The following is a 26,461-nucleotide window of genomic DNA, read 5'->3' as shown; positions in this document are numbered from 1 at the left end:
CACCCCACAATACCCAACCGTCGACAACTTGAACTTGCTAAATTGGCACTTAATATTATATATACCTCGAAAGCTGAGTACCTCCTCCAGCACCTAAAGCATAGACATTATGAGCTCAACTGAAACAATGTGAGGCAGCTATGGCCATTACTGCAGTTCTTTCAGAAAGAGGTGAGATTCTTTCGAGACCACAGGATATTGTAGACACTTTTGCATCCTTTTATAAAAAACTCTATACCCCTGAAACTTCAGTAACCGAGGATCAAATTGTTTCATATCTGGCTGCTATTAACCTTCTTTGCCTTATGGATGAAGGTAGAGCCCTGCTTAGTGGTGATATTAGCAAAGAAGAAATTGATGCAGCCATCACCAAACTGCCTTATCACAAATCTCCAGGTGAAGACGGCTTCCCTGCGGAATTTTACAAATGGACCGGGGCAGAAATGATGGATACTTTATCCTCTGCCTTTAATGAGGCGGTTCAAATGAATTCACTTGGCCCTATTTGTAACAAAGCGTTAATCGCGGTAATCCCCAAACCTGGTAAAGACTCACTTGCTTGCAGTTGTTACCGGCCCATCGGCCCATCTCACTTATAGATAGTGATGTCAAAATGTTAGCAAGTATTTTAGCGGCACGTCTACGTAAAGTCATTCCTTCTCTCATATATCACTCACAGGTTGGTTTTGTTCCAGGTCGCTTCTCCAGGAATCACCTCCGGACTCTAGCTCACACTTTATGGTCTGCAATAAGATGTCGGATTTACAGTTGCCCTCTCACTGGATGCAGAAAATGCATTTTTATTGTATTAACTGGAACTATCTTTTTGCAGTTATGATACGTTTTCACCTAGGTGACCAATTTATTTCTAAGTTATTATATGATACTCCGACAGCCCAAGTCAACTGCAGCGGATTTCTTTCAGATAGTTTTTTAATGCATCGGGGTACCCGACAAGGTTGTCCTCTTTCTCCCCTTTTATTTTTACTAGCGATAGAGCCTCTTGCCTAACTCATACGACATTCGCCACATGTTTAAGGCATTCAAGGCATGCCTTTAGCAGCTGGTAATTCTGAACTGTACTTGTATGCTGATGATATTCTCCTCACGTTAAAAGATCTCTCACTCTTTACCAGCTTTACTTACGGTCATTGATGATTTTGCGATCCACTCTGGTTACAAAGTGAACTGGGATAAAAGTGAGGCTCTTCTGATTTCTCCTGGTTTCAATAAAGCGTCAATTGATGGGTATCCTTTTGTCGGAAATCATCCCAATTAAAATATTTAAGAGTCCTGGTCAATAGATGTCTATCAGATATGATTTTCGACAATATCTCACCCCTTATAACACAAATGGAAATGTATTTTGCAAAATGGTCTCTTTTGGGTTTTTCCATGTGGGGAAGGGTACAAGCCATTATGATGGTTACTTCACTTCGTTTTAGTTATATACTTGGTATGCTTCCAATTCTTGTTCCTTTATCTACACTTCGTAGAATAGACACTTGAATTCAATCTTTTCTCTGGGGTTCGAGCTGCTTCTAAATTATTTGCTCACCGCTCTTGTGGTGGCCTATGATTACCATCCTTAGAACATTATTCTTTAGCCTTACACCTCTCACAATTAGTTTATTTACTTCCGGGTATGACTGATCCTCCCTCCACAGTGGGTCACAACGGAACATTCCTTACTTAACCGAAGCAACAGTCTTGATTTTCTTTATGGCTCCTTAAATCCACGTTCTCCCCCCCCCCCCTTCACCCCCGCATCCTGTGATGCAAGCAACTTGGCAGAGAGCACATAGTCTTCTCCAGTGCTCCAATGGTCTAGTTGGAAATCAGGAGGTATCTAAACAATTGATCAAGTTATTCTAAATGGAGAACTAAAATCCTTTGATTTACTTAGTGAAGAGTTTGATTTCCCACCACATCAGACAATGCCCCACTTTAAGTTGCAGTACTGTCTTAAAAGATGTCTTGATTCTCCTCCCTGGACTCTGAATTCCTCACCAATTGTAGAATATCTTTTTACTTGGGGTTGACATAAAGGGGTGTTGTCAGGTCTATATGGTCTTTTAACTCATCACCTATACTCCCAACCACTTCTTACAATTCTCCAAGAGAAGAACGTCTACATATTACTATTGAAGAAGATGACTGGTAGGATATGTTAGAAGCCCTTGACAAAGGTACCCGAGAGGCTCATTTGATATTTTGCCTTTTCAAAACTGTGCATGATTGGCACTGGACACCTCTAAAGCTGCAAAGAGCAGGACTACTCCCACACTCAATGTTGGAGATGTTCTAGAATCAATTGTGACCTTCCTCATATACTCTGTGAATGCCCCTCCATGTAAGAGTTTTGGACATATGTAGGGAAAACTCTACAAGGTTTAATCTCCTTCCTTAGTATTTCTCTTATCCCTTCCATCATTTTATTACATGATTTTAGAAATCTCCCCTCCATTATACGTCCGCAATGTCATCTTTTACACACCGCACTTTCCACAGCTGAAATCTGCCTTCTAAGGCATTGGAAATCGTCTAGCCCCCCTTCGCAGGAAGAAAGGATGGTACAAGTGATTCTAACGGCTTCTCATGAACGTATTATATACAGATTATAGGATCAAGAGGAAATGTTCCAACAAGTGTGGGCTCCTTTTATCTGTGACCCCAGTATTCCCACTCTTTCCATACTTCTTTAACCTTATCTCTTTGCTTTTCTCTTTTCTCTCTTTTCTTTCTTACATTCTTACTTTTTCTGGGTAAGTAGTCTGCTTTTTTCTAACCTCCTAATTTTATCTTCCTTTTGTTTGTGTATATATGTGTGTGTGGTGTGTGTGTGTGTGTGTATATATATATATATATATATATATATATATATATATATATATATATATATCGAAGCTCCAAAATCCTAAGAATGCCCAGCCGGGTCATAGGAAAGAAAAAGCACTCGCAAGCACGGCACAGCTCGTTTTCACAGGGCAGGTTTATTGAAGACAGACGCGTTTCGGGAGAGCCCTCCCTTTCTCAATGGTTTCATCTTACAAGACGAGCGCAGCGCCATTATGAATGTTTACAAACTCATATGGAAACAAACAAAGGACTGATACTTTTTCGCAGCAAGGGGCGCCATCTTAGAATGTACTAATTCGACATGTGTTATACTGTTTTGCTTATCAGAAAACCACAAACAAAATAATGCCGTGTATCGGCTATCCTACTGTCATAAAGAAAAACCCAATATTATTCCCATATCGTATATCACAAGGCTAAGACAGTAATAGGATGTTGGAAACTGACCAACCTACGACATGAACACCGTGTTTGCAATGTGAACATATATAATTTATATTTATCCATTTAGGAATTAGTAATTCATGTTATCGCATGTTATTCTATGATATTCTTATGAACTAATGTTTTTTCATATATCTTAAACATTTCAATAAAAAATTATGAAACAAAAGAGGAAGAGAGGCTCCACTGTCTGGATCCAAAACGAGCGATATCTTTTGATCTGGATCACACAAGACAATTCCGGGTGGATGACCAACTCTTTGTTGGCTATGTGGGTGCCAAAAAAGGTTGGGCCATGCAAAAACGGACCATCTCTCCGTGTGTCGTTCTTTGCATTAAAATGTGGTACTCTTTGGCAAAGAACGAGCCTCCAGTAGGATTGCGCGCCCCTTCCAACAGGGCGACGGCAGCCAGTACTGCTTTGGGACGTGGAGTTCCCCTTCTTGATATCTGCCAGGCAGCTACGTGGGCATCTCTGCACACGTTCACCAAGCACTACTGCCTGGACTCAAGTCCAGAGACGGCTTCTTTGGCCATTCTGTTCTCCAGGACTTCCTGGTGTGAACTTAGTTCACAGAACCACCTCCGGGGTTGAAAAACTCACAAACAAAAATCCCCACTGCCTAACAGCTTATTTAAGTAGTGTTAATTGTCACTGATAAATATTAACAAACATTTTGGAAAACCTGTCCCCCCACAAGACAAGACAAACAAATAAGGAACATAAATTTACATAGTGAGGCAGAGTCAACAACTGTATCAAAAATCATTTACATCGTTTATTTATAATAGATCACATGATACATGATAATAACGAAGAATGACAATTTAAAAATGAACCAGGCGCCACCAGTAAAAAGACACATACCAATCATACACACCAGCACATACTCATTCATTCCCTCATATCCTAAAATGCACACAAATCACCACACACAAAATGAAATAATTGTCTGGTATACACTAAGCCACTCTACAACAAGATTGGTAGAAACAGAGAGCCACAATTTCCTCTAGGTTGTGGCGTCAGCATCAATTCTTTTCATCAGTGACTCATAACATTTTTATATCATAAGTTAACACAGAGGTTGGATGTTAAGTATAAACAATCTTGGAGAGAGGCGGAAGAACACAAGAACTACAGCGCCAATGTGCGTTTCGGTGTGTGACCCCAGTGTTGGGTCTCACCTTCTTCGGGGCGCAATTTCGAAGAAAAACAAGCAAGGAGGCGCCTGGACTGGTCGATGGAAATTGCATCCACAAAAGACTTCTAGGGTTAAGGATCAAGAAAGGCAGACCGGTGATTGGATGTTCTAAAGCAAAGGAGAATGGTCAGAGTGAGGCCCACAAGCTTAGGAACGATGATCCAAGGGGTAGAATAACCGGGTTCCTACTGATTGATACAGCAAGAGACATCACTATGGGCAAATGGAATTGAACCGCCAGATGGCAGAATGGTGATGTAATAAGCTCTAGATGAGTAGCGTGGAGTTGATGAAGAAAACCCACGGAAGGGAAACCTGTGGGGTTGGTATTGATGGGATATCTATTCTAAGGTAAGGCATCTATTACTAATAGACTCTTTCTGGTGAACAAGTTACTTACCTTCGGTAACAATATAGCTGTAAGAGACCTATATTAGTTATAGATTCCTTACCGCCCCAATCATCCTCCCCATTCTGCAAACTGACCTCTAGGGTTCAGGACTTCCTTTCAGGGCCCTGGTTTTGTGAACCAGTGGTCACTGCCTTGCATGGTTCTGGCCTTCTGGCGTGGCATGTCGTGTAAAGTACTGACTTCAGCGCTTGAGGGTGGCATCTAAGTCGATACCGTGACGTCATCCCAGCGATCACGACGCCGGCGACGAATGTGTAGACGACCGACGCCACCTATCGACACGCAGAGGTACTGCTACGAAAAAATGTCTTCCGATCCAGTCTGACGCCTGGGGATCATTCTAAGGTAAGGAATCTATAACTAGTAGATGTCTCTTACAGGTATAACGTTACCGAAGGTAAGTAACTTGTTCATTTCCACATACCAATGAGTTTTGCCCATTTGACAGTACCTGAGATTTGTGATGAGGCAATCATTATGAATGCATTTTTCACCATTAACAATCAAATTGGATCCAAGGAGTTTCACCAACCATATGTCTAATCTAGCGGTTTAGGAACTGAATACCCCTCTTCGTTACTTAGTTACTATTTGGAGCACATATGCTGGATCTTTATGCGCTCCTTTTCCCCTTTTTGTATATAGATTCCCCAATTGCACATATTTATATCTCTTTTAGGTAGCAGGCACCTTGATGAGAAGGTCTGTTTCGTCCTGCGATCTCTGTCCTCCCCTAAGCTTCCCAGTACAGGTAAACCCCTCCCCACCCCAAACTCACCCTCCCTTCACTTTCATACAGAGGCACCTCTTGGGCCGCATGAACTGTACAATGATGCTTGAGTTTTTAACAAAGTATAGGACCTGCTTTTGTAAAAAATTAAAAAAGCATGGGTATGTCGATCCTGGTAGGTCCCTCCATTTCGACCTCTGTTTACATGCAGATGTCCTTTAAGGTGAGTCGATAATGACCTGGAGAAGGCCAACAGGGCCAAGTTCAGATGAAGAACCCTGATCATCAGGATCCCTTGGATCTTAAAGTATTTGTTCAAGAAAAAGAGGAAGGTAGAGAGATCCTTGGATAGCCCCAAAGAGATTGCCGAGAGGAAGGGGTGCTAAATGGTGGGTATTTTTTTACTTCACGAATGACAGAGACAACTTCTTCAGAGAGATGGCTTGAGGAAGGTGGGGAGTTGTTAGGGCTTTTTTTTCTAATTGGGCCATTAGTGCAGCTGATGCAGTGGCACTGGGGTCTGGGTTGCGAGTAGCCATCGCACCATAATTGGGAGGTTACAAATGAAGACATGGCGGTACTAAGGAGGGACTAACCAGCCTATTAACAAATCAGAAGCCAGCATTTACGAAGGCTAATGACACAATCCAATGACCAACATGGGCGGAGAGTGGGCGGGGCTTCAAGACCATACTCTGATATAGCATGCTTGCGCTGCCCAGGCTGGACTTAAAAAGTTGGATCGTGGAGGGAGTTAAACTCGGAAGAGTTTGGAGAAACATATTGGGTATTGACAACTCTTGTTACATGTGTTGGTGTCATGGGCTGCTGTCCTGAATTATTGCAGGTCTCGTTGGACTGGGGCCAGTGAGTACTGTGTTGTATACATTTGATGATGTGTGAAGAGTGAATTTGCTTCCCCACACTCCAGCCCCTGCAATGTACATATGTACATGGTTTGAGAGGTGGCACCAGCTTAGAAAGGTGATATCACCTTTATTCATCATTTTTTTCCTTCTTAAAAGCCCCATGTTTCCTCACTATTGCCCCTCATAGGCAGCGGCCTAGATTCCCTCCATGGTTTCTTCTGTATACCCCTCACAACTGTCCTCCTTAGTCACCCTATTTTCCCCATCCTATCGTTCACATCTCCCGGGTGCCTTTCCAATGTCCACTCTCTGGTTACGGTAACTTCTCCTCAAAATCTGGGGTTCCTCTTGAGCTGCAGTTAGGTATAGATTCACACCCTACTTAACTTTAGGGGGCGGACATACCCGTAAACTCACACCCATTTAATGGGTGTGACCCTCTTTTCACTGCTATTCATGCGCCTGACAAACAAAATGCTTCTATAGACATGAATAAGATCTCTCACTTTTCAGATTTATATCACCCTCCAAAAAAAGTGTTATTTTTCCCTTCACTTTAATGGGATCGCCCTCTAGAATACGTGACTTCATCTGCATTTTTGAGTCTAAAGGTAGACAATTTTAGGAAGCTGAGTGGCGAGCTGTCACCAACACACATCGTCATGGAAATGTAACCCCTACTGGAGGACTTCTAATAGAGGAGTAGTGCTCAGGCTTTCATTTTAAGTCTGGCTGCGATACTCACCGGAGATAGACGCTTTAACCTAGAGTAATGGAGGGCCTTAAACATTCATATTTCTTACTGTGCATCAGCATTTGATTGCTGTGTGTTTGGAGATGTTATTGGTTGCAAATAACGTGTTTTTATGCTTCAAAATAAAGCATCACAATACGTTGGGAGAGATGTGTCCACTTACTCCACAATTGGATGGGCTGACCTCAGCATGATAAATGTTTTGTTTCAGTCGAAAGGGCATTTTCTCTTCCAAGGGTATATCGCAAAGCATAGTAATATCCTGTTTTATAGAGCTAAATGTGAATGCTCCGGGCAACAGGTATTACTATAGCCATTTTAATGGTCCTAGTTATTGACTTCTGAAGCATGAAATAATGGTTGGGGTCAGGACAGAGGGTGGCATCTAGAGCTTAACAGGATGTGTAAAAATGGCAGTAGAGGCTCCCCCTCGGGGCATGCCTCACTTCCTCAGCCCTGCTGGGGAGAAACTAGTTTGGTGTTGCACTAACATGGGTGTAAGTGCAGGCAAATAAGTCCCAGGCCATGGGTTGGAGTATCACAGGGTGGGGGTAAGAGATCCAGTTACCTGCATTCAGTTACTGCACCTATGTTAATGTGCTGCAAAATCCGAGGGCTCTCCAAAGCCTCAGGGGTCAGATTTCTAACCCTCTGATATAAGCACTAAGTTCAATACACAAACCCTGAATAAGGGCTGCGGTCCAACTGGCATTCTAACACAAGCCCTCTGCGCAATCCTGCGCAGACTGTGTTTTCCAGTTGCTACCAGTCCCTCTCGATGAGTTCAGGGACACATTGTCAATCCAAACATCTTTCGTTAATGAATGAAACACTCCGAGATAGCACTAAGAAATCAGGGCATTTAGCTTAGTGTTTATTTTAAAATTCTCAATCTAGGGCATAAGATATTTTTTGTAACTACACAGAATACTAGAATAGAAAGCAGTAAAGCATGTTACTGTCAGAAAAAACAAGACAAATGTTTCTAACATTGTTAGCAAGTTTCTGACACCCTAAAGCTATTTCTAAGCCTATGCTAAACCTTAGCCAGAGCATTAGCTAGCAACCCTGCCTTTTGGATTTTGGAGTTTCTTAGGATGAATTGCACAGCAGACTTTTGAATAGTTGCCTTCAGCTACTTCTTATCAGAGCGGTGCAAAAGAAGCATTCTGGGTTCAACTGTCTATTCAGCGAGAGTAAAAGCTTCTAAAGTCTAGCGTAAAATCTCCGGATAATTCGGATGTTAAGACCTCTCTGAATCAATGATCAAATCCTGAGGTTTAATACCGTTTGATCTCTGAATTTATCTCATTTTTGAAGAAAATAAACAGGGTGTGGAGACAGGAAAGCTTCTCTAGGACTAAACCAACATGACGTAGAATGCGTCAGCTCTAGCTACATGTCGACATTAAGCCTCCATCTTTGTAAACAATAAGCTTACACTGCAAGGGGGTATCTGGTTATGGCTGCACACATTAATTTATACAAAAACATTTCAACCTACAAGGTTTATCAGCTAATATGTTTTGTGTGTGCTCAAAGAACTTCACACTTTCTGATAAAGATAAAGGTAGAGCTAACTGCAGTCAAAGAATGAAATCAGACTGCCTAAATGAGAGGTGTCACTCGGTTCACGACACATGGTAGTGGCTTTTATTGCTGCTCTGGCCGAGGGTGTGTGCATAATATGTCTGACAACTTGTCACGCTTATATGTAGTGAAAATAGGCAAGCCCTGTCCCACCATGTCATTTTAAACCTCACCCATTGTATCTGATATAGGCAAAACTATAAACAGCACCCTTTTAACCTTGCACCGCCAAGGGCACCCAGGAAGCTGATACAGATGAGAACATTTTCCCTACCTAGCCAGGGATATTAAGTCCTAGATAAAAATGACGTTGAACCAACCAGAAAGCAATCTAAAACTTGCAAGGGGTATGGAAAGTTCTTTTAAATGCCAGTATAATGTGGCATTTTTACTTTAATTGAAATTCTACTGTTGGGGACTAAAAGGTGTAGTGTGAATCCTTGGAGTCTTATTGTTCAGCTACACTTAATGTGACTGTAATATGGGTGCTTTCTCTCAGACTGTTTTGTTGTGTTGTGAGAGTGTTTTTCATGATCAGTGATATCGCTGCAGTTATGCGAATGTCATAGTGTCTCTGATTATGGGATAACGGCTTGGCTTGTACTTAGATTGGATTTTCTAAAATCCTACCAGCCTTTCAGGGGTATTGGCCGGATATACAATGCCTTGATACCCCTTGGTTTGGTTCTAGGTTCGAACTTTGTAAACTCAAAAAGAATTGACTCCTCCTTTCTCACATATGTTTTCCTCTTTTCAGATGGTTTCAAACCTTGATAAACTTACTGAAAGGGAACATCGGCACTGGGATGCTGGGCCTGCCCCTCGCGGTGAAGAATGCTGGCATTGTGGTAAGTCCTCTTCTTTTAAAGGCCTGAATGGCACCAAAAGATGGCTCATGGACCATAGTTAACACATCATGCTGGATTATGTTGTGTTCCTCTGACTCAACCATTGCATTTGTGATTGTACCTTTAGTTTCTTTATGTGCTCTCTAATCCGGAAAGCACTTATCCCAGTGTATTTAGTATATGACCTGCTCCTGTTGTTGAAAGTTGTGTAGTGCTCCTGTGTTCTCCCTTACCCATTAACTGCTGGCTGTGGTGGAAGGAATTCTTTATGTGCAGGTGTCTAGTTGTGTGACTTGCCATCAGCGTGTTTCAGTATGTAGAGATGAAGAACACATACTCTACTTGTACATTTACTGTGATAATTAGACCTGCCTCAAGTTTATATTATGTCGGTGTAATTTGTGTAATTTAGGGAATTTCACGTCCCGTTTGTTATGCAAATATCTCAAAATTATGCTATTATGCCACTTTCCGAAATTATGTGCCATTGGAGGTATAAATGTACCTTAAATTCGCCATTTGCAGACACAATTTACCACAAATTCACAGGAACAATAAAATTTGAGCGTCTGTTCCCAGTGCATCGTTTTTTTACACTATTTATTTAACTGCAAAATGCATCCTTGTGTCAAAAAAAATGAGGATGCATTTCATCCTAAAATATAGCACAAAATAATGGATTTGGATTTTGCGTAAATACTCTGTTTATCTGAAATTGCTCACTATTAATCAAAAGCAAATTACAGAAATGTGACCCACCCCAAGTTGTAATGTGATGTTATGTCAGTGCCGCCTTGGTTTTTAGGTCCCTCTATCCTATAGCAATGAGCCTACACCAGTGGTTCCCAAACTGTGTGCCATGGCTCCCTGGGGAGCCAGCAAACATCACCAGGGGAGCCGTGCACCAAGCACTTTTAATGCATTTAATGGGGAAGGGTCTGTTTGCTTCAGTTGAACTAATTTGACTTAAACGCATGATGTCGATTATTTGTAAGTGACATGCCTAAAGCTGTAAACGTAGTGCCTAATTAATGGCATCTCGAGGGAGATGACCTCGATATTTCACTGGATCCCCACGTTCCAGCACTGCCAAAGTACGCAGTTAATGCCTGATTTATTTTATTGGACTTGTTAATAGTTTTGTTTATTCCAAATGCATCTTACACCAATCCAATTATCAGGAAAGTACAATTGCCTGTCTATTAAACACATGAAGTATTATTAAGTAGTGACACTTGTACTTGAACCATAGGTACTACCAGTACACATTTCATTCAGTACAGACACGTTTCCAAACATGCCTACTCTCTCCTTGAGCACAGAGAAGTAAAAAGCCATGTACGGCATAATGCCAACATTTGGAAGCAAGAAAGAGGGATGTTTGAAAAAAATCAGAGAAATGTATTTGACTTGCATTGATTTGGAGGCAATTATAGGGAGGAGACAGCAAAAATAACGCTGTATGTGGTTTAAAAAATCGTGAGTCACCCTGTTGAGATTGGTGTGTTGGCATGTATGACCTGGGTAGAAATGGAAGTGCATGCAAATATTTTTCAAGCGCAGAAACACTTTGGCAATAGGGCCTACATGCATAGAGGTGCTACCTGGCACTGTAAGTGGGATTAAAAAGTTTGAGAGGGTACTCTAAAAAAAAGGCATGGGCAAAAAGTGTAACTAGGATTATTTTATTAGTGGCGCCGCCTTAGAAATACGAAACATCCTGCATGTATGATTATAATACTTTCATCAGCTTCATCCCAATTATTTTCAGGGAGAAAAATGCAATTACTCCCGAGGCCGGGCTTACATCCCTCCCCAAAAGTAACAGTGGGGAGCCACGGGCAGTGGGTCAATGGAGCCGTGGGTTGAAAAAGTTTGGGAACCACTGGCCTACACCATTGTCTACGTTGGAGTTTCTTTGTTTTTAACACATGTGTCCAGTGTCCTGGTATCAATCTAATCCCTGTCCCAGTGTTGATGTGGTCCCAAACTCTGGCTATAAAGCTGCAATAGTCTGGCTCTTCCTATTCCTGCTCACTAGGGCACATTTATCTTTGAGGTTCAAAGTGGAAAGAGGGTTGGAAGGAAGACCAGGTTGGAGCAGCCGTTTGCAAATCCTCTAATTGTCCTAGTGGCTTTTGGGAGGGAAGTCTGATTGAAAAACCTTTATTGGGATGCTGAAGAACCAGCCCTGACAGTTTTCAATATAGGGCTGTCGAGATATGACTCTGTGCGTCCTCTACAAATCAAAAGACCATTCGCAGAGGTTTGGGGCACGAGCTTCGGGCAGAGTATGGCCCAAGGCCAGTCCTGTGCCTAGAACCCACAGCTCACTGCCAGACGCTGTGTGCAGTAGGTTCAGACACACCAAATTGGGCGCAGGTCACGTTTGCCACATTCAGAACCCAGGTAGCAGGAAGCTGCACACACTGGGTTTTGAGCTATGCGGATTCAAACAGGGCTTGGGTGGCCGACAATCCGAAGCTCGTTTTTGGCCATTTTCAGAGGTGGCCTTATATCAGGGGGTTTCTGGGAATGGGGTCTGGGTGCAGTGTATGCACCCAGTGTGCACAGTACAATTTGGAGGCTGTGCACAGTGGTTTCGTGGAATAAGGACTGACCGCAAGGCATGACCAAGTGTCGTCTGAAGTCCAGTGAAGGTGATACACTAGAGTACAGGTTGTGACTGACAGATGCACCCTATGACCAAGTCTAAAGGGTGAGGGACAATCGATTTGTGGGATGAAGAAAGGTCATTCACTGTACCTAATGCCAGCGTTGATGTGCGGAAAGGCCTTGGCAATGCTTTAAGTGGGCCGGGTCTCACCGGGTCTGAGCATCTGCAGTTTGTTAAATGAGGCCTCTAAACAGATCTCTATTGGGCTCTGTTTTGTGCCCTGGCAAAGGCAGTCCGTTTTTTTCCGGACTGCAGTGACAGCAGGCACATCGATGTGCATGTGCTCACACTACTCACATCTCACTAGTGGAGATGTTATGGCATGACGTCATGCCAGGTGAGCGTTGTTGGGGAAGGGAAATCCTTTAAAGAGAGTCATTTTCTCTCTGGATTTCCCGTCTCTTTTTGAAACTCAGAAGCAGCAACATTGTCTTGGTGTCACTAGGGCTGAAAGTGGAAGCTTTTTCAATATTATTTACAAGCCATAGTTGCTACTTAATTATCGTATGCAACTAACAACCATTCACAAAGCCAATATTCCTGGCCTGTTGTAGATATAATGATTCTTGTATTATTTTTCTGGATGCAATGACAGAAACAGCAAAATACAACTCGGGCAGCACACTATGCTAAGCACAGATTTTTAGCTTACATGTTTTTAAACCACACCCTTAATTACATTTTCCACGCCCCGTTGGGAGGCCCCCAGTTTTTTCATCCCATTTAAAGCCCTGGGGCTTGGGAACATGGGGAGTGGGGAAAAGCAGAGACTAAGACCAGGCTCTGTATCCACTGATTTTGTACAGGGGGCTTGGGTGGCACGGGCGCTGGGTAATTGGCATGCGGTGCTTCCACCTGGCACACTAAGTTATGGAGAAGTGGATGCAGGGCATGGCCAAAAGCCACATCCTCTACACAGCGTTTGCAGCACGTCCCACCCCACTGCCCACTAGGCATGACTTAAAGTCATCCATACAGGGTGACCAGACGTGCCATATTTCCCCAGATAGGTCCGATTTTCACTGGACTGTCCCGGTGTCCCAACACTTTTCTTAATTTAAAAATACGCGCCTCGGTTTGGGGGGGAAATGTCAGGTTATTCTGGAAAGCACAATTGAAAGGTATTCCCTCCTTTCACAGGCGCCTCTGAAGAGTGAAAAATGAAAGTAATTGATCTGTTTCTGTCAGGCAATATAGGAGGAGGTCGGCTGGTACTCCTAGCAGAGGGAGACAGGGTGGGGAGGAGGGGCGGTCTCGGGGTGGAGGCCCTGCCATAGATAATGTTAAATAAATGCAGCAATGTAAAAAAAAACCACTCAAGTACGCACTTGCCCGAGTTAAATTGACTATGTGAATGGGTGAATGGAATCCGTGATGGTGGCTCGACCCTGCCTTCCAAGACATAGGAACTGTGACTCAACCCCCTACTCCGTCTGCCTGTATATGCTGTCCTTGTGCACCTATCTGATGAGCTGACTGTCTCCTGCGACGGCTGCACTCTGTCCTCTATTGCTGATGCCTTACACCACCGCTCCCCTCCTTGCCTCAAGCCAGTACTTAATTTGAGCCGGTTGCTGCCGGTTGGCTCCACCCCCCTGGGCCCACTTTGTGTATGTGAAGTAAACTTCAACTTCTGCTGCACATATATTGTTTGTATAATAGAACCAGCATTACTGAAGCTTCAGCTGTTATTCTGTACGTTTGAGGGCGGCTTGCGTTGCTGCTGCAGATGCACCTTTTCTGTGTTTCTGCACTGTTCTATTTTGTATTAGGGAACATTACACTGCTGGTGGCCATGGGGTACTTGTTTCGTGTAATGCTGAATCCCCATAAAACCCCTTCACTATATAAAGTTGGACACGATTGATTTTGTCAGTGTTTGTGTTTAGCGGCCTGGGCCCAGTGCAGGAGAAGGGTCCTTGCCCCGAGAATGGTGTAAAGGTTTGGGGTTACATGTCTGTTTCTTGGGTATGGACGATTATCGGAGCACCCGCTCCCGCGCTTCCCTCTCCCTTCAGGAAACTGGACTGGCGCAGTGTACCTGGACACCTGCCCCTTGGCGCCACCCTTTACTCCGCCCTCGCCCACAAAGGCCTGTGTATTTGATGGTTTGCGCACGATGCAAATAGGCAGGTTTAATTCATGCTGATTTATTGTACTCCACGCCCGTAAGAACAAACTCGGGGTTCAAGCAGCACTGCAAAGGGGCCTGTTACAGACTCTCTGGTAGATGTTTGGTAAAGAGGAACTCCTGTCGCACTTGCTGATTCAGTGCTGCTCGACGCTGCTCCTGTGGTCAGTCACTAAACCGCAGAGAGAAGAAATCGTGCTATTGGCTGCAGTTTCGCTGCGCGCAGCCTATTCTTAGAAGGCTTGCGTTTGCCATTTTCTGCAGTTGTCGTACATTAGCCCAGTACAGTAACAGTCACCCGTCGACGTGGGCACCGGAGGCTCATTGACAACAACCAGGAAAAGGCTCTTTTTAACCCTCTAAGTCTATGTATACCAGTTGGGCTGAGCCCAGGCCGGAAGTATTCTCCTGCGCTCGTGCCATGCACAGCTAACCATCACTGATTTCTGGGCATTCCATCACACGTCATGTATCCCGTCCCAAGCACGTGTTTCCTAGGGGCTCGCGGTAACATGAAACTAATTTGGGGCCATGAAGTAACCACTGACCTCTTTTTTTGGGGGCCGAATAGAATTGGCAAAACCTTAATGTCACTTTTTTAGGGGCTTAATTTGCTCCTGTTTTGATTGAGCAAAAGTTGTTTGCTTCTGCCGAAGAGTTCCTTTACTGCACTTGTATTTTCTTTGTCGGAAAAAAGTATGCTCTACACAGCAGGTGTGAGTCAGTTATGGTGACAAGCTTTTATTTTAGCCACTAGGCCTGGTCTGTTTTTTATTGTGATTGTTAGCACTTAACTACACGTGATGAGGTGCTGAAGCGCTTTTCGGCGAGTTGCACGCCACTCCGGAATCCACACTTAGAGGTGAACAGTTATGAAAAGTTATGAGAAATGTAGTAGCCTGACTTGTTTATTGTGAAAATCATATGTTATGAGCCAGTAGGCTTTCAGGCTGGATTCTGAATACACTGTGTTAAAACTTGTATATAGGTCAGCAGGCATTTGTAGTGTGCTACATCCTGTGTCAGACCTGCCAACTCTCATGATGCCACCGTGTGTCACACGGTCTCGGCTCCCTTCACACGGTCACCCGAACAGCAGCCAAAATCACACAGTGGCAGAAAAGACAAGCTGAAAACCACTGCTCAAAGTGCATTTCCAGCTTCTCTTTGGTGGCTGTAAGCAGCTGATGTCCATTACTAGGTGTGAACACATCCCAGGACGTTGGCAATAATCTCTGCTAGCCTTTAGGTTTTGTTTTTTTGGAAGGGGGCATGGTGAGGGGCAGAGTGCCTCTTGGGTAGCTCTCTGCACAAGCCCCTCACATTCCAAAGTCCGTCCCCTCCTCACACTGTGAACTTTACTTGTAAGTTGGCAGGTATGCGGTGTGGCCCCTATTTGTAAACTGGGTGGCCATCTTGAATTTTTATTGTCCATAGTGAATCAATGTTTTACAGTATTAAGATAGCTAACGTTTTGAGAAGCATTATGTTGCCCACCTTCGATTGGTACAACAGTGATACATTATACACTTTAGCATTTGAAGATGGCCGTCCAGTGCAATGTTTACTGAGCGGTTGGTAATCTTGGAATGTATTCTGCATAGATCCTTTTTCTTTTCTCCAAGATGGCCTCTATGTTGCTTTTGTGGCAACTATGTTAGAACTTTGAAAGAACAATACATTATGTACAATGTTGTGGCAAGACAGCCAACTGCTGCTATATTTAATTGTATTTTTGTATTGCTAGCATATGCCTGACAGGTTTAGGTGGCTGCATGTTTTCTTTTTACTGCCTTCATCCTTTTATTTATTTATTTATTTATTTAGAGTTTTCTATAGCGCGAACTTGAACCGATAAGGTTATCAGAGCGCTTTACATAGCACCAGTTCCGTTACATGTTGTCACAACAGTTTACATAGAATCAGTTACGTTGCACATTTCAGGATCTTGAACCGTTTAGGTTATCAGAGCGCTTTACATAAGCCAGCATTCGATGTCCAGTGCCCTCCTCCGCCGTGTAGCGGGGGACCTCATCCAGCCCTCCGAAAGTCGTCGAGCTGTCGGGACTAGGCTCCTGGAATTTCAGCTGACTTAGGATTACACGCGTTACAAAAGGTGCAAATAGAAAAGAAAAAAATTGCAAGTGTACAAGAGATAGAATCACAAGAGGAGGAGATATAAATGGATATACTCTAGGCCTATACTGGTCAGAGGCAATAAGAGAGACAGTAGGAAAGTCAAAAGGACAGTGAGAGGTCACTAAAATGGTGGAAGAAAAACGTTAGTAGAAGAGGCACGTCATATAGAGATAATGGCGGGGCGCGCGAAGGTCCAAGTCCGAAGGTTCAGAAGAGGGCTGGCGTAGCCAGCAGGTCCAGGGGGGGACAGGCAGTCCGCAGCAAAGTCACAGCCTCATAGTTCAAGAGGAGCTGGGCAGGGGAGTTCAATCCGGAGACCAGAGGAGGGTCAGGGGAGAAAGACCCCCGGCGCCCTGGCAGAGATGGAAGGCAACAAAGTTAGAAGCAAAGGTTTCCCCTGGCATGCGTTCGTGTCCCTGGAGCCTGTGTTTATCTTCCATACACTTGTTGAGTTTGTATGTCTGTTTTATTGAGGATGGGTGTGTGGCTGGTACTTGTGGGGGCAAGATGCCGGCCGGTAACTCGGCTGAGTGAGCTGGCTTTTGGGAGCTCTCCTGGTTAATTCCTCCCAAGGTTATCAACAGCCGTGATGGAATGAGCTGAAAGCAATAGGAAATCTCTAAAAATCAAAATTGATCGTTATGCTCTGGCGACTGATATTGCTTTGGAAAGACTTGCCTCGCAGCACAGTCTGGTTGGGATTTCTGCCGATCTGTGTGGGCTTCTGTGCATCGTCTCAGCGACTGTATTGCGCTATGGCTTCGAAAGCAACGCCGAAGAATTTGAAAGCTTGTGATCTGATCGCGCAGTCAGCCAGCCCCGGGAAAGGTTCCAGTGAAGGAAAAGAGCTGCAACCTAGCTTCGGAATGGAAGAGATGCCGGCTGGGGCCGGTGGGCATCCCCAGCCGATTGCTACTGGTGCGGGCCGAGGGAATCAGACGCTCCCCTTGCTTTTTAAGGCACAGGCTGGGAAAGTGAAGAAAGCGGAGTTTCTCGCAAGTGGGGGCCTAGCAAGCGGGGGCTGGCAGACGCTGGAAAACTCACAAGCAATACGGACACAGAGGCGGCAGACCTGAGTGCAGGAGCTGTCTCTATTTTGAGTCCGTCTAAAGAGAATCAGCAAGTGCCTGCCCAAGACCGAAGTAAGTCTCAGCTTTTGGTCAGCTCACAGGCTCACAATGGGGGCTCCGCGATTAATGACGAGACGCTTGCTGGGGGTAGTGGAAGTATCTCTGAGGCTGATTTGGAGGGGAAAACCGAATCCAACACTATGGTGGCTCCCCCAAGCAGTGTAATTATGGGAACTGTAGTCCCGCATTCTGGGGGTCAGACTATGGGAGCTCAGCAAAATTAAAATTTTCTCAGCAAGGGCGAAGTTCCTATAAGAATGGAAGCTCAAGGGGCTGGCTTAAGGGACTTGGTAGCGGGATCTGAAAGGAGTCTGAAGGGGCAGACACATTTTACTCAATGTCAGATCATACAGGCTCATCAGAGAAGGAAGGTACGGATAAGGAGTGGACGGGTGATGACAGTGATCCCACTGAATGGCGTTTTGGAGAAGGGCAAAAAGGCGATCTATTGTTTCGAGGAGAGGGTACTGTTCGTAAGCCCAAGAAACAAAAAGACCAAGGGGGTCTCATGTCAAATAGGGCCTCTGGGATAATGGGATCAATGGTATGGGATTATTCTTTCTCTACCCAGCCTGGATCAATTGGGAGTGCCGCTGTGGATGGAGCCAGTGGTATAGATGTTACTCTGGGACCCCTGAAGAGATAACACTGTCCACCATTTACCAGATCATTATGGCACACCGAGAAGAGATGCGTCAAGAAAGCTCTGGTACACAGGGTGCGTGTTGGAAGATGCAGAATTCAATTCTGAGAGTGGCTAAAACATGTTCGGACATTGCTGCAAGGGTCGTTGAGGCTGAAGAAAGGGTATAGACGCTAGAGGATGACCTTGCAATACAGAAAGGACTTACGGATTCAATCAAAGCACAAAGGGACGATAGGTTGTAGAAGCCGACCGACTTGGAGAATCATGCCAGGAGAAATAACTTACAAATCTTAGGAATTCCGGAAGGTAGAGAGGGGTCGGATGCCCGACAGTTTATCGTGGAACTTTTCTCGGAAGCATTCCCGGACTTAAAGCAGTGGGACTGGCAGGCTGAAGTGCAACAAACACCCCGGTTTCCTTTCAAATTAAACCAGAAGTCTGGCTCAGCTATGGCTAAACCTCGGGCGATATTAATTTTGTTTGAATAATTTTTTAGCTGGAGAGGGAATCCAAGATCTAGCAAGGCCAGACAGGAAGAGAGTAGGGAAAGATTGGGAGTTTTTCGTCAGACCCGATTTCTGTCAGGCAACAGTTGAGCGGCGGTGGCAGCTCCAACAGCTAATCGGGGCATTTCAAGCAAAGGGGGCGCAAGCCTTTTTGCTTTATCCATCCAAATTGAAAATAATATTTCAGGGTCAGACAAGATTTTTTTTTTGTCGGAAATTCAGGCGAAGGAATTTTTGAATTCTATCTAGAAAGTATTAATGCATTTATCGTCTTCTTTCTTTTTCTCATCACAGTGATTATTATTGCTTAGGTATCGAGGTGGGGTCGAGCTAAGGAAAATAGTTTTTTTTGTTTCTACCATATTTGCTGTAGTAGCTCAGATCCCTTCTCTGGACAAAATGGGAGGACGGATCCAAGGGAGAGTGAGGTTAGCCAGTTTACACCATCACAAGGGACCTTGGTCCTGTTGCCTTGCAAGGGTGGGTGGAGTGTTGGGGTGGGTCAGTGGCTGGGTTGGGGTAAGGGGTGGGGGTAGGTGTGAGGTTCAGGGGGCGGGGCTTGGGTGCATTGGGTTCTGGTTTCTAACTGTAGTCATGGCAATTGTAACGTGAAAGGTGGTTCTGGAACAGAGATAATGAGCAAGAATTGTGGCGTTAACACAGTATTATTATCTGTTGAGTCGAGTTTAGGATTTATGTCTTTCTAAATGAGGAAATGAGGCGGCGTAGGCTGCGCATCAGTACTTGGAATATTTGTGGCCTAAATGATGGTAAAAAGCTGGGGCCTCTATCTAAAGTTCTACAAACTATGCAAGTGGACGTTCTGTGTTTACAAGAAATGCATATTCCGTGGGGAAAGCGGGAGTGTCTGAAAGGGCTAGGTTTTGCTTTAGTAGCATGCTCAAGACAATCATCGATGATCAGAGGTGTGGCCATATTGCTAAGGTGGGGTGTCGGGATTTGTAAAAAAGTGAAAGAAGATAGCGGGGGTAGATGGGCAGTAGCCGAAATTGTGATTAATAACAGACCTATAATGTACGATTTATGGTTCAAATCTAGATGACCCAGAGGTCATGACATTTCTAAATGTTGAGCTTGCATTGTGGCTGCATCCACTGATTGTCTGTAGGGATCTAAATATACATCTGGCAGGCAACTTCAATTTGCTAAGTAATCAAGAGTATTTGTGGCGGAAACCAATCGTTTTTAAGGCTCTCAAACTCTAGTATGTGAACACAGATTGGTCGATGTTTGGTTCAGGCATAAAAAAAGATGATGATGGTTTTACGTATCACTCCGCCCCCATGATAAAATGGCCGTCCGGATTACCTTTTATGTCCGACCAACTGGTAGATGAAGTATCTATTGAAACTTCCCCAAGAATATTATCTGTCCACAATTCGTTGATAGTAGAATGTCTCTGGGGGTATATAGATAGAGTCCCTAGGCCATGGACAGTTGAAAGAAAATTACTGTTGGATCAATCTTATCGGGAACATATGTCTCTATGGATAACGGTATTCCTAAATATTAATAGAAAGACTGCTTCTGATTGTATGGTGTGAGATATATTTAAAGCCGCAGTACAAGGTGAGACCAAGAGCTTTGCGGCATATCGCTGGAAAATGGCTCAGGAGCAGACTAAGGGGCGCTTTGAGCACCTACGGGTAGCAGAGTTGGAGCTAACACAGAATATTATTGCTGGCCATAATGCTGATCAAAGCCAACAAGCGGCGACTACTATCAAATCAAAATTATTAGAATTTTTTGGGGAAGACTTGGCTGCAAAATACATTCAATATCGTACTATGATGTATGAATTTGGGGAAAAATCTGGTAGAGTCCTTGCTAAACGGCTACAGCAGAGAAACATAGCTAATAGAATTCTTAGAGTCCAAGATCAGGAGGGTCAGAATCAGGATACGCGGAAAGGGGTCATGGAGGTGTTTTAAAAATGTTATTCTTGGTTATATAAGGAAGAGATTATTGGGATATCTAGTGAGTCTTCGGCGTTGGGGTTCCTGTAAGATATTGATACTCCCAAAATTACAACAGATCAGAATGAGGCTCTTTCAGCCCCAATTACATGGGAGGAGGTTGAAACGGCCATAACATCTTTTGACAATGGAAAGACCGCAGGTCCTGACACTATCACGTTAGAATTTTATAGGACTGTGTCTCAAGAAATTCGACTGGACGTTCTATCGGTTTTTCGGGAGGCGCAAAGGGGTGTTATACCCGAATCCTGGAGGCGAACAACTATTGTTCTTTTTAAGAAAAAAAGATAGGCCTGAGTTAAATACCTCGTCTTATCGCCCTATCTCGCTCATTAATACAGACAGTAAGGTTTATTCCAAAATATTAGCTTCTAGACTCGCTGAAGTCATTACACCATTACTTTCCAAACAACAACATCGGTTCATTCCCAGAAGGGATACTGCTGACCATGTTAGGCGGGTCATTGCTCTGCTGAACTGGGCGCAGGCCGCAATGTTGTCCTTGGGGGGTGCACGCCGAGAAGGTGTTCAACAGGGTCTCCTGGCACTCCTTTTGGGCAGTGCTTTGCTGGAAAGCGTTCAGCTCTGAATTTTTACAGGCATTACAAGCACTGTATATTTCTCCAGTTGCAACAATTCGTATCTCAGGGCAGGAAACAGGGGTATTTAACATCAGCCGGGGCACCAGGCAAGGCTGCCCGTGTTCGCCTTTGCTTTTTGCTTTGTACATTGACCCTTTTCTTCGTAAAATCGAAGAGAATCAAAATATTTTGCCGATTAGGGTCAATGGTACAGATTATAAGACGTAAGCTTATGCAGGCAATATTGTGGTTCTAACTAGGGATGCTGCTTTGGCATTCGTAACTTTAAAGACTCTTGCAGAGCAATTTTTTCATAACTTCGGGTTATAAATTGAATATCGAGAAGACGCAAATTTTACATTTAGCTTCTATGTGTCTTCCCGATGTCCCTGTTGTTACTGAAGCAAATATCTGTGGCTTAAAATCACTGCCTCAGTTGCTAGCATACCCGATCTAAATATCCTACAAGTGGTCGAATCTATAAATACCAAACTAGAAAGATTAGATAATCTGCATCTGTCGTGTACGGCCGCGGTAATATACTTAAAATGCTGGTTCTTCCAAAGTTTATGTATTTATTTAGAACCACCCCCTTAGAGTTCTCTCAAGGATGTCTGGTTAGGGCTGAGAGGATTTGTTCTAGATTTTTGTGGGGTTATCGTCGATCACGGAAGGCTGCTAAATGGATGTGTCTCCCTAGAGACCGCGGGGGTTGGGCAGTCCCCAACATTTTATTGTATTAATGGTCATCTATGTTACAACATTTTAGAGTACTCTTAGTAGGGGACAGGGCTGAGGTTCCGTTAGCTTATAGACCGACTATTTATGAAATAGGTTTGGGAGAGGTGGCAAAGGGCATTCTAGTTCGGATACTGGAACAGAGTTATTTTAAAAAACGAGGTTCTAAATAATTGGTGCTGCCTACTCGATTTGGCGGAAAATTCGCCGTAAATGGAAAATTCCTAATGTCAACGCTTATACGCCGTTTACGGCTGCTGGAATTATATCACAGATTTTTCAGGACCAGGTTATTTTTAGATGGCAACAGCTGGGTCTGAAGGTTATTGGTGATTTGTGTTTGGAGGGGCAATTAGCATCCTTTTCTTTTTTAAGGGAGAAGTTTCACTTAAATAACCATGATTACTTAAAATTTCTCCAGATTAGAAGCTTTCTTGATAAGCATCGAAATGAGGTTACCTCGGTGTTTGAAAAGATATCTATTGTCAAATTAGCTCAAAGAAAAGTAAAAAAGGTACAATGTATCAATATCTTCTATCTGGTTCCCCGGATGATATCAAGGTTCAAAATATTAAGTGGGAGAGAAAACTTGGCAAGACAGGGGTTGATATTGGTCATACTTTAGAACTGTCCGGTCAGATCTTAGTCTCTGGTAAGTCTACGGACTCAATGTAATATGGCGGTGTTTGATTTATACTACACACCTCGAAGATTGCAAAGTGGGGGGGAGGTGGAGGGCGATAGCTGTGGCAGGTGTGGGATTCGAGCGGCCGATGCAATTCACATGTTTTATCTGTGCCCATGTCTGGGGGAATTTTTTTAGGAAATTGAATACTTTATAAATTCAGTATTAAAAATTCCGGTTGCAATCTCCCCAGAGCTGGTCATAATGGGATATGAGGATACCGGGGCGGCAGGTAGATCCAAATACATTGCCGCTTTTTTGTTTGTTGCAATGGTTCGACTGTGCATCACGTCACAATGGATAGTCCCGGAAGCCCCAACATTTTTTAATTGGAGATCTAGGATGCTCGCTCTGTATAATTTGGAGTCCTCTGTGTACCTTATAAGGGGAAAAAGAGAGGCGGAAGATGGGTACTAGAATATGGGGTCCTTTCAAGGAATGGTCCCAGGGATAATTGGCACAGATGAGATGGGTGCTGGAATAGGTAGACAGGTATTTGTTCTATCATGCTTGTCATTTTCTGTTTCTTTTATGCTTACCCTTCGATATTTAAGTTTGTCATGTTTCTTATGGACAAGTCTCTGTATCATTGCCTCTTTTCTCTTTGTATCTCTGTATATTGTGTTTGCCATGACTTGTGTCAATAATCAAATAAAGAAAAAGAGTTTATAAAAAAAAAAAAAGAGGATGGGTGTGTGGATGAAGGCAAAAATGAGTCAGTGGGAGTACTAATGAATGTTTGAAAGCTAGGATGACTGACTGAGTGCATGTATCTTGGCGTATTGTGTGTCTATACTGATCAGTGGCTGGAGAGGCGCTTTCAGATATAAGCCCAGACCTTTTGGTAATGTTTGATTTTCAAAGGAAACCCTTCAGTACCTGTTTTACCATAGTATTTCGTCGTCAGTTTGAGCAAACTAGGCTGGCAAAGTGGCACTCATGGAGGACTCCATCATTTCTACATCCAGCCCCAATGCCTTACATGTGTTTATTTCAGTATTTCTATCATACTCTGCCGAAGTCTGCATTTGCCCGCACGGATGAGTGGCCAGTTGATCAGCTTCTTATAGCGACCTAAGTGCTCCCAATGCTTGCTTTGAACTCTTGCTTTATGCGGTCTCCAGCATGTCCGCGCCCAAGATGTTGCTGGGCAACGAGGTAGAGATAGAAAGGAGTGGAACACATCCACCGGCCTACTTACTGCTGTGCACTAATCAAATGCATCCGTGATGAAAGGAAAAACAAACCTTGAAGGGAGATTGTGTGCACCTGTCATGGAGGGTCTCTCAATTCAAGCTTCTCTCCTTGTTTTACACCTGTATCCCATGGTTTTCTTCTTTTTTCAGAGATGGAGTAACAGTTCTCTTCATGGCTGAATAAGATAGTTCAGCCAGTTGATGCATCTGCAGTAGGATTGAGTGAGCCACAATGTTTGATCCATTTCTACAGTTCGAACCTCAAAATAATATACGGAAATACAGAAACCAGTATACATCAAGCAAATCTATAAAATAAATATTTTATTTAATTCACAAACAGAAAATATACCCCAAAAAATATATTCACAGGAACGTTTGAAGTTTTCAAAATGTAGTTTTGTTTCTAGAAGGCGAAGCAATATGCTAAACTCTAGTATATCACTCAGTGTTTTTGTTTTTAGTACATGCTCTCTTGTTGTTGGCACATACCAGTGCTTCAGTTGAGTCCACTAATCAACCACAAAAAATGTCATCTGCATTGCTCTATTGAATGAATCTAGTGACACCAACTTAATTTTTAGCCCCCAATTTCAAATTCCTTCACTTTTACAGATAATTTTAAAATGTAATGTTTTGCTTTATGTAAATATACTTTATTAATATGTTAATATTATTGAATATTTTTTTCCAGTTCGGGCCCCTAGAGTAGGTGTTCAGAACCCTCAGAGGTTCCACGGACCCCAGGTTAAGAACCGCTGCACTATAATGTTAACTGGAGAGTTTGCTTAGGGTATTCGGATTAGTCATTAGACTTGGATTGTGCACTTTTGTTATAGATGAAGCGGCGTGAGGGCAATGGGGGAGGGGGGCATTTCAATGTGGGAAGCTGATTTATTTTTGTGGATCACCAGCAGGGTCGGTCCTAGAACTTCTGGGGCCCCGGCAAAAGGGAAGATGTGAGGCCCCCCTAATTTCCATGTAACATCCAGCCGCGGCCGGCATGATGCACGGGTGGGGGGTCTCATGGGGGTTCGGGGTGGGGGGTAATTAAAAAAATAAATAAACTTACCTTCCCAGGTCTCGCGCCGTCTCAGCTCCTGACCTGCTCTTCTGCTTTCCTGCCTCTGGCAGGAACAGGAATCAGGCAGCCTCCTTTCCCTAAGCCAATCACAAGGCTGCAATGGCAGCATTGTGATTGGGCGGTACGCCGACCAGCCAGGCGCCTATGGCGAGGCCTTTTTCTCCATGTAGGGTGCAGTGCCCATGACTGGTTTGGTCGGCCCCGGAGGGCCGACCAAACAGTCAGCGCCCTTAGCAGTGGGCAAGGAACTACTCCCCTGCCCTAAAGCAGACCCGCCCAACCAAACACTTCTGCTTTCTTGCAGTGCGACAAGCAGGAACATAAAATGGGAGTTTTCGAATTTTTTGTTTCTGCTTCTCGCACTGTGAGAAAGCAGTAGGGCGAAGCTCCTCCGCCCTAGTGGAGGAGCCGCCCTTGGTAACATCACAAGAAGCGACATCACAGAAATTGACATCTCAGCACAATTCATCTTATTTGGCATCCTGAAGAGACCTAACGTGGATATCAGTAACATGGACAAAAAGATAAATATACATATAAAATAAGTCCATATATTTTAAAACTGTATTAAATGGCTTACATTTGTCACATTGGATGTAAAAGCTAGGTGCAGTTCTCACAAAAATGTATATTATTTACTCCTCGTTAACTGATTGTTTCCAGATGAGTGCAAGATTCAATTTCCAGTACTGCCTCATAAAGGGGGAAGATCCTGTTGAGGTAATGAGGGGCAGGATCATTCAAAATATAAAATGACACAAGAGAAAATCTCTCACACCATGGAAATAATTGCAAATATGAAAAGGCTCCCTTAACTTTCTGTGCCATTATTGTGCTACCTTAGGATGACATTAATACTTCGTAATTTGTTTTAACATAAATCCTCTGACCAGTATCCCGCATACCCATGCTAAGAGATGTGTGTGGGCTCTTTACTCGCCAGAATTATGTTAAGTGCAAAAACACCACGCATAGTACAAAATTACAAGACACCATTGCAAACAAATAAAGATTGTACATAAATAAAAAAAGGCTTGAAACAACCAAGACCACTGCTAAATCATACATTGACTTGAAGGTAAACTTCAGATTCAAGGGGTTTTCAAATCAACGTTTTTGATTTGGTGGTAGAACTGTAGGAAGTAGAAGTGGCCTTCTTTAGCGCTGGTGGAGCCCTGTGCGACAATGTTGGTGCCCCTCAATGACTCGCTCTGGCATGGATTCCCTCACTACCACCCTT

General features: G+C 43.7%; 1 protein-coding gene across 3 annotated transcripts in view; it reads left to right on the top strand.

Annotated features, from left to right (window-relative positions):
* LOC147702609 (proton-coupled amino acid transporter 1-like) overlaps positions 1-26,461 on the top strand; it is a 494,150-nt gene that overhangs the window by 163,301 nt on the left and 304,388 nt on the right. For all 3 annotated transcript variants that reach the window (XM_086931275.1, XM_086931277.1, XM_086931276.1), the window contains exon 3: positions 9,621-9,711. In XM_086931275.1, the coding sequence (XP_086787401.1) occupies positions 9,621-9,711 (91 nt within the window). The remainder of the gene's footprint in view (positions 1-9,620; positions 9,712-26,461) is intronic.

This window comes from Lissotriton vulgaris, chromosome 7 (assembly GCF_964263255.1).
Source record: "Lissotriton vulgaris chromosome 7, aLisVul1.2, whole genome shotgun sequence".
In the NCBI taxonomy this organism is placed as follows: domain Eukaryota; kingdom Metazoa; phylum Chordata; class Amphibia; order Caudata; family Salamandridae; genus Lissotriton; species Lissotriton vulgaris.
This window is presented reverse-complemented; position numbering and strand designations above follow the sequence as displayed.